The following is a 10000-nucleotide window of genomic DNA, read 5'->3' as shown; positions in this document are numbered from 1 at the left end:
TCTTCCCTTTTCTCAATAACCACGTACCCATACATTCCCGCAATAACCTCTTCCCTCTGTTCAACCCACAGATAAACCCATTGACTCCCAACCCACACAACATTCCCCACACAACCTTCTTCCCTCTCAGCGACCACTTTACAATCCTTCTTTTGACTCAGAAACCCATACTAACCTCTTCCCTCTCAACCCACACACATTTCCCCCAAAAAACCTTTCCCCTCTCTAACCCACAATAACCTCTTCCCTCTTCAACCCACACAACCCTTCTTCCCTCTTTCAACCCACAGACAACTTTTTCCTCTTCAACCCCTACATCATTCCCCACACAACCTTCCTTGACTCACCCAACCCACACAACCTCTTCCCTCTCAACCCACACAACCTCTTCCCCTCTCCAGCTTACAACCTCTTCCCTCTCAACCCACACACTGTTCATTCCCCCCACACAACCTTCTCTGACTCTGCAACCCACACAATAACCTCTTCTCCTCTCATCCCACACAACCTCTTCCTTCCCCTCAACCCCACACAACCTCTTCCCTCTGCAGCCACACAACCTCTTCCCTCTCAACCACAACAACCTCTTCCCTCCTCAAACCCACACAACCCTCTTCCCTCTCAACCCACACAAATCCTCTTCCTCTCCCAACCCCCACAACCTCTTCCCTCTCAACCCACATAATCATTCCCCATTGACAACCTCTTGACTCCCAACCCACACACCCCGCGCGCCAATACTTCGAGGCCAATGTCAGCCATAAACCTATTAAAGGACTGACGCAGCTGACAAATCTGATAACGCCAAAAAGACGGGCGTGTTGCCTCGTCTCAGTCGCGGGACCCACGGGCGGTAGGGCGCGAGGAAAGCTTCCCTCAGGGCGGCGACGTGGGCGGGGAGAAGGAGCGGGGAAGGGAGGGGAAGGTGGCGGAGATAATGGAGTGGGGAGGAGGAAGATGAGGATAGGGATAGTAATGTTATGATAATGAGGAGGAAGAGGAGGGACTAGAAATAGTAATGGTGATGCGATGTGGGGAAGAGGAGTGGCGAGGAAAAAGGTGAAGAAGAAGATAGAGGATAGGAATGGTAATGAGTGATGATGAGGAAGGAGGAGGAGGAAGAAGAAGAGGAGGATAGATAGAATAGTGGGAAGAATATGAAGAGAATGAGAGAAGAAGAGGAATAGTAATAGGTGATGATTAATGATGATAATGAGGAGGAGGAGGAAGAAGAAGAAAGATGAGGAATAGTAATAGTGATGATAATATGGGGAGCGGAAGAAGAAGAGGACAATAACAATAATAATGGTAATAATGAGGTAGGAGGAGGAAAATGTCGATAAGACAGGAGTAGTAATAGTAAGGATAATGAGGAGGAAGAAGAAGAGGACAATAGCAAGATTAGTAATGCTTGAGGATAATAAGAAGGAAGAGGATAATATGAATAATAATGGTGAGCATAATGAGGACGATTTTTTAATGATGGTAATGATAATTATGATAACCCGATAATGATAATGATTATTGTACGATAACGACAATAATAATAGATGCATTTATGATAACAATAATGATAACAATGATAATAATAATTGCACTGGATTGCTAAATGTTCAATTATCATTCAGGGAAGGTTCCAAAGTTACAATCATTCAACCTGCAATTAGTATTATTCATAGCTTAAATCATATAAATCCTATTTCAATTTAAAGAGTTGTCGATATCAAATGATCTAATTTCATGAAATCACAAACTAATAAAACATTAAACGCTCAATTAGATTTTTAAAAAATGATTACATAATTTTCCAGCAGTTTCTTTAGCATACCAATCAGTCAGAAAAAAAAAACATTCATTCACAAAAATTATAAATATAACACTTTCGAGTAATCACCTTTTTAGTTTCACATATCATTTGATTGCATTAATAATGATGAAACCAGGTAATGCAAATTCTCAAATTCAGCTTTCTTGTCCTAGAGCTGCCATTCACCCGAGTTGTATAACCTAGATGATGATGTCATTGATATTCAGAACATCTCACTACAGTATTTTTACACACTGACTTCAGCTTTAAAACCCTGGCAGGCTGACATGTATTTTTCTTTCTTTCAATATATCCTCCCTTTTATTGTGATAAAAAAATGGATTCTGGACTTCACTATAAGTTCAGATGCTAGAAGTCAGAACCCATTCAGGCGTCCATGTCTGCCGTTGGTCCATCTGGATCGTAAACAACACTCCCTTTTGACAAAAGAAATGCAACATATGCGCAGCGCGTCACAAAATCTGAATTTACACATTTCTATGAATTTAAGATCAAAATTTATTACCTCGCTATTATTGTCGATTATCATTATTATCATTATTGTTCTTGCTATTGTTGTTGATGTTGTTATTATTATTGTTATTATTATTATCATTATCATTATTATTATATTGTATTCATAATATCACATGATGATCGTTTTCACGTATTATGAAAGTTATACAAGATTTTTTTTGTTTTTTGTAAATATAGTATAACTACCCATTATTTCCAATACTATTTATATCATACACAGAACATGTAATGATGATACAAATAGTAAATGATATTGATAGTAATAAAAATAATTATAACTTTAATGATAATGATAATAATAGTAACATGACAATGATGATGATAGTGATAATAATATAGTAATGATAATGCTGATGGATGAATAACAATAATGATGATGATGATTGATGATGATGATGATAATCGACAGTAAAAAGGAATTGATAATGAAACTACTACTTACTAATGATGATGATGATACTGATAATAGTGATTGTACAAATGGATTAGAAAAACAGAAAAAACAATATAACACAGTAATCATAATCATTATAATAATAATAATAATAATAATAATAATAATAATAATAATAATAATAATAATGATAATGATAATGATAACTATGATAAGCTAATCTAATGATAATGATAATGACATAATGACTGTAATGATAATAATAATAATATCAATGTTGATAATAATTAGATGATAATAATAATGCATAATGATAATAACAATAATAATAATAATAATGACGATGATAATATAGATGATAACAAATTATACTAATATTGATAATAATTGAAAACGATAGTAATAAATAATAATACCATGATAATAATCGATAACAACAAAACAATAATAATGATAAGAATAATAATGATAATGACAATAATGAATAATAGTAACAATCTAATACCAATATTTCTTTACCTTCATGTATATCTAAATCTATATTCATAATCATATCTATACCTCTGTCTTCATAAAATCCGCATTTTTTTTGGATTATCAATATTGCTTAGTGACAGGAATTGGCAGTGTGGTTTAAGTAGAGGAAAAGACTTAGGAGTGATGTGTTGTCCTTGCGTGAATGGAAAAAAAGACTGCGTAGATACTTTAATATGTATAAGGATAAGAAAAGAGGAATTAATTTAATCAAAATATGATCCTCTAGCATGGTGATAATTTAAACTACTATGTAACAATAAGACAATGACAATGACAACAAAAATAACAAGGGCAATGATAATAACAAGGGCAATAACAAAAAAAATAACAAGAACAAATGACAACAACAAACAGCAGCAACAAGAACAATAATAACAACAACAACAAGGACAATAACAACACAAAATAACAAAGGGACAATAACAACAACAGCAACAACAAAGGACAATAAGAAAAACAACAATAGCAACAGCATTACAGGACAATATACTTGCTTGTGACGCATTTTATACATTCCTGACAACTGCTCGATAGTCTCAAGATTTTGTCTTTATAATTATCTCATCTCTTCTGTTAAAAATAATAATAATAAAAATATAATAATAAACAGAAATAACGATAAAGTTTGCCCACTAATGGGAATGTTAACAGCATTACAATACACGCATGATGATGATAATGATGATAAACTATAATGGTGATGATAATAGTAATGATAATGATAATAACAATGATCACCGATAATGATAATAGTTAATGATAATAATGATGATAATGATAATAATAATGATGATAAATCTATGATAGTGATAATGCTTAATAATAGTGATAGCTACTAACAATATTAATGAAAATAATAATAATTATTATAACCCAACGATAATAATAATACATATAATAATAGATAGAAGGATAGTAGTAACAATAATGATGATGATGATAATAATAACGACATCAAGAATAGTAATAGCAATAACAATAATAATCCAATTTCCGTTTCTCCTCACCCCCACCACCACCACCACCAAAGGCTTGTCTCCGACTCAGATTTGGAATAGAACATTCTTGACGAAGCTCGAGGTCTCTGGACCACTGCACGGGAACCAACTGCTACCATGTCCAAAGGGATTGGCCCTATCTGAAGGTAAGGCCGGACGCGGAGAGGGGATGGAAAGAACCGCTTAAGGAACCACAAGGTGTTTTGTGGGTGATAGTGCGGGGTCGTTCGAATCCTGCATGTGTTAAAAGGATAGAGTGGATAGGCATCTTTAACGGAGGTTGTTGAGCCCTCGAGCTCAAGGATGGTGGTGGGTGAAAAACTTTAATTTTAAACATACATGATCCATACAAGTCAAGACTTTAACTTTTTCAAAGTTTACCTTCTGACAGGCATGTCCATTATAACTCTCATCTTCTTGCTTATTCGCACCACCAACGTCGAAAAAGTTGTGCGAATATTATAATCAGAAGAAAACTGTTCGGACTTTATTTCAAGGAAGCAGGTTACGAAAAGTGACAAGCTTCGGTATCTTAATGACACTTGAAAATCACTCGCTACAAATGCGAAAACAACACCGAACAAATAAAAAAAACAGCATCATAATAACACACATTTAGCAGACAGTCATAATCATACATAAACAGTTTCACATATTATATTTTCTTTCTGAGTAAGTAAGGACTCTCCGCGGAGATGAAAATAAAAAGTTCCATCCTCCTCGGCCAGGAAGACATCTTCCGTGGCGATATTCTTCATTTTTACGCCCAAATGACTTTCTAAGAATAGCCTTGCATGCGCGGACGCTCTAGAACTCCTCGGCTGACGTACATGCGGGGGAAGGAGATGACTTTTTCCCTGAATAGAAGCCACCCGACGCAAACGAGATGTACTGTGCACATGAAGAGCTCTTCAGGAGTCTCTGCGAAAGAAATTCGATAATAAAACAGAAGAGAAAAGGAAGAAAGAAAAGTAAAAGAAAGAAAAATACGAGAGAAGTTCGTACAAAAAGCATAATATCAATCAGAATACATGGATGTATTTTTTGTCAGCATCGTGCACAAGGTCTGGTTAATAATACATGCATGTATTCCGCGTAGTATGGTTACACACGCACATATACGCACACACACACGTTCACTTTTCTGCCCCCGAAAGATTTTAATTTAGCAACTAATCGTAACCACAAACCATAAATAATTCCTTTTTGATCTTCTCTATTCACACATATCTCATATTTACGCACATTAAACTCACTCTAACCCTTCATTTAACGTAGGAAACACCAAAGGAGAAAACTAACTTTCTATTCATTTAATCTTCTTTTCAACATTAACTTTGTCAGCTGAGACACAAGCTGAACCATTGTCTGTATAATTCTGAAAGTTTTCATGTGTGTTTTACAGCTGTGTTTTATGATTCACAATTTTCATGTTATTTTATTTATAACAATGTAGCCGAGATATACATCTCCTGGTCTGGCAAAAATCTGTAGTCGTATTTCATTTTTTTTTTTTTTTTTTTTTACTATAATCATCTTTATTATCATGGCTATCCTCTCTCTCTATCATTATCATTTTGTCTCCTGAGGTGAGAGCTTATTTTATTTTAAAGCTCATATTCCACCTGGATCTATATCCTCATGGTTTCAAAGAGAGAGAGGGGGCAGTAAGACAGGGAAGCGGGGAAGGAGAGAGAGAGAGAAAGAGAGGGAGGGAGAGAGAGAGAGAGAGAGAGAGAGAGAGAGAGAGAGAGAGAGAGAGATTGAGAGAGAGAGAGAGAGAGAGAGAGAGAGAGAAGAGACAGAGAGAGAGACAGAGAGAGAGAGACAGAGAGAGAGAGAGAGAGAGAAGAAGAGAGAGAAAAATGAAGTTAGAAGGTAAAGAGAGAAACGAAAAAATAGTAATAAAGCATAAAATTATATCAAAATAAAAAAGATCTGCGCAACGAGGAAGAAACCCAGCAATAAGAAAACGACGTAAAATTGTACCACTGTCCAAGTCATGACAAGTGCCACAAATATAGCCTCAAAATCCCTTTTTTCTTCTTTGTCGACCTTACAGCAGAAATCGTTTTCCAGGAAGAGACAAGCAAGCTAATACGCTTATAATAGCCTACACGACCCTGTTATAAGTACCATAGACGAAGGATACAAAACTCATTAGATAGATAGTTCCGCTAGCCTTTGTTTTTGCCGAGACAATGCACCAGCGTCGTCTCCACAGCTGAAGAGAAAACGCGCGGGAAAAGTCCTGTTATACAGATTATTGCATTAAATTCTCGCAGATTATTATAATCTATATATGCAATATGAAGGGGCAATTATCATGGACGAGATGCAAAGAAAGGAAAATATGGAGTAGTTTTAGTTTCCAGTTGAACAACAACAAAAGATAAGTCAATACACCAATTCCTAGTACAGTATCACGTATATATACTGAACCAAATCTCCCTCAAGTTCCAGTCGCCTTAGATACATATTTTTAAGTCCATATCACTACTATAAATCAAGTTTATAAAACATCCAACTTAGCAATATCATTTTTTGGTTAAGCGAACATTATTTTTTCCTCAAAAACCTTAATCACACATACGTCTACCGGATAAATTGGACGCCAGAAAACGTGAAATACGTAAGTGGCCGCAGATCCAATGGCCAATACAGTCTCCTCATCCACCAACGCTATGGGGTTTTAGATCCAGCCACTAGAAGGAATCCGGTTCTCAATTCAGGTTTCCAGAAATGCCGATTAGGTCTAGCAGGAGTGAACAAGATATAAAAGAGGAAAAAAGTATGAAAAGAAAAGAAAAGGAAAAAAAGGAAAAAGGAAAAATAGGCAAAAAGAAAAGAAGAAAAAAGTTAAAAAATAAAAATAAAAGATAAAAAAAAAAAAATAGAATAAAAAAGATAAAAAAAAAAAAAATATATTATGAACAACAACAACAACATAATAATAATAAAGAGAGATCATAAAACAATACCTCTGCAAAGCGAACATGTCATAGTGTTCATTACCCCATGGGCTTCGGAAAAAAGAGAAAGAAAAAGAAAAGCAAAAAAAAAAAAAAAAAAAAAAAAAAACAGATAAAGAAAAAAAAAGCAAAAAAAGTCACAGTGAAAAGGGAGCAGAAGAGAGCGTACCACTCGACGCGGTATCGATGACGTCATTGATTGATAACGTTTCACAGAACTGTCCTCATTATCTCTTATCTGGCGGACTGCCAATACTGCCCAAGAAAGGAAGACATGGTTTACATATTTAGCGGCCAGAATTTTTCTTATTTTCGTCTATAAAGTTACTTTTTTTTGTATGTACGTCATTCCGCACTCCGTTGCTCAACAATAGAGAAATATAATAACAATAGTGATTGATAATAATAATAATAATGCCCCAATGATGAAGATGATGCTGTTGATAATAATGATAATAATAATGATAATAATAATGATGATTAATAATAATGATGATAATAATAATATCAATGACAATAATAATAGTGATGAAAAATAATAACAATAACAACAACAACAATAATGATTATAAACGATAATCATAACTTAATAACAATAATAACAAATGATAGTAATAATAATAACAATAATAATAATGAAAATGTATAACAGTACGCTCTTTGTGATTAGAGTACTTCAAAAGCGCTTCCGTCCTCTGAAAGGTATTCCAAAAAGTTTAAAAACACTTGACAAGGAAGCTTTCATTAGTGGGCTTACGTGGATATCCGTTTTTCACTGACGCTGCTGTCCAGTTCGAACGAGTGGCGAACGGAGCTTCGAAACGCTTCAGTAACTGCATGAACCCTTTCTCAATATTCGGAACGTGGTTTGAAAGAAAGAAAGAAAACGGACGGTGACTTTTACCTCGATAATTACACCACTAAACCGTAGAATTAATTGTAGTAAAAAACAAACAATATACGGTCTGAATGTTCATATCTGAATGGCATGTCAACAAAGAGGGTTTGGCCAGATCGTTATGGTGCCGTATGATAGTGGTGCTCGTTTTTTAAATAAATAATTTTGTCTCGGTATCAGTTGTTAGGCTATTTGAATCCTTATTATTTGCTTCGTTATGGGTATTATTTTTCTTCGATTTCTTAAGTAAGGTAAATATGTAGTCAAAGAGAAACAAAAAGAGGCTTATTGTTGATTGTTGTTGTCAGATATGGAATTCCCTAGTTGGCAACGTACGTCAAGCAGAGTACATACACGCCTCTACACCGCTTGGATGCTCCTGTTTGCTCCTGCTTACCCATTGTTCAGTGAAAAGATTTTAGGACTCGCCCGTGATCCTTTTTATCGTTTATGGCTCCCTCAGTGTGCTCGATATAGGTTTTTTCTCTGTCCTATATTCCTGATGAAAAACTCCATTTATAGATTGACTCTTTATTTTTCAATTTTTGATATCCGCAATTCTGTCTGTCTTTCTGTCTTTGTATATAACTCTCTTATAATTTAAGGCCCTATCACACTAGCACTTTTCCGTCAATTTTTGCGTTTCCGAATAAACTCCGTATGAAAATTATGTAAACAAATATATGGCGCTATCGGGTGAGGTCCCGGGAATCACACGAACATTTTCATATATATTACGTTATTTTAAAGAAATATTATGATGTATATTGTATATACGAATGTTCTAAAATATTAGCTTTATGTTTACATTCTAATTTAATCCTATCTAATTTATTAATAGTACAAACATCATTACGGAAATTAGCCAGACGGAAACGGTCGTAACCGTTTTGGTCTGGGAGGCATTCCGTTTGTGCCGACGATCCCTGAAGTACTGTCACACAAGCACTTTTTCCGTCAATTTTTTTTGACAATTTTCTGAAATTTTGTCCAATTTTGAGCGAATTGTCGATTCTCCAGTCAGACGATGATGATCGTTTCCGTCTGAAAACCTTTCCGTCAACTTTTTCAGCCAACCATAGTCAAACCAAGAGCTATATTCGAGAATGTTTGTATTCATGTTAAAGAAAATTGTCAAAAAATTGACGGAAAAAGTGCTAGTGTGGCACGGCCTTTACGGAAGAGAAAGAAATTGACGGAAAAAGTGCTAGTGTGATACGGCCTTTACGGAGAAAGAGATTGACGGAAAAAGTGCTAGTGTGACACGGCCTTTACTCTGTGTATGTACTTCTTCCCTGCGATATATTCGTCATGGTAAAATCTTGGTTCTCCTCGGTCATGTCACGGCGACCAGCAAGCCTCCGGCGACGCGGCTCCCGCCGTGAAAGGCACCGTCTGATTGCACGGACGATGCTCGGTAGGCTAGGCAGAGCCCGACCTCCTTCCAGGGCATTGTGCTGCCTCCCTTATTAGGCCGCGTTCCGGCGAGGCAAGATCCCCTGCTCGGTGGGCAAGAGGGCGGTCGCCTCAAACTTCATCGGGAAAGTTTGTTTCCGGGGAAGCGAAGTCAATCCTCCAATCCCCGAAGTTCAATTTTCTCTAATCCGGGCTGCCTCCTCTCCTATCTAGGGATCTACGGCAGTTTAATTAACCGCTGATTGTCTAGAGGTGCGGCCTCCATCTGCCTACCGCTTCCCAGTCCCTCATCCCTTACCCCCCCTCCCCACGTCCCTTCCCCCTTCCCTGTCCCTCTACACCCTCCACCCCCCCCCGTTCCTCACCCTTCATCCCGTCCTTCTCCCCCCCCCTCGTTCCTCACTTGCTGTTCCCGTCCTTCATCTTTCTCCCCCCCGTCCC

General features: G+C 36.6%; 1 protein-coding gene across 1 annotated transcript in view; it reads left to right on the top strand.

Annotated features, from left to right (window-relative positions):
- Window positions 1-10000, top strand: part of LOC113815259 (leucine-rich repeat-containing protein 49) — a 120575-nt gene that overhangs the window by 95422 nt on the left and 15153 nt on the right. The window contains 1 exon segment of the mRNA XM_070117473.1: window positions 4350-4419. Within this exon segment, the coding sequence (XP_069973574.1) occupies window positions 4350-4419 (70 nt within the window).

Source organism: Penaeus vannamei, chromosome 40, assembly GCF_042767895.1.
Source record: "Penaeus vannamei isolate JL-2024 chromosome 40, ASM4276789v1, whole genome shotgun sequence".
Taxonomy (NCBI): Eukaryota; Metazoa; Arthropoda; class Malacostraca; order Decapoda; family Penaeidae; genus Penaeus; species Penaeus vannamei.
Note: the sequence above shows the minus strand (reverse complement) of the source record. Positions and strands in the feature narration are given on the sequence as shown.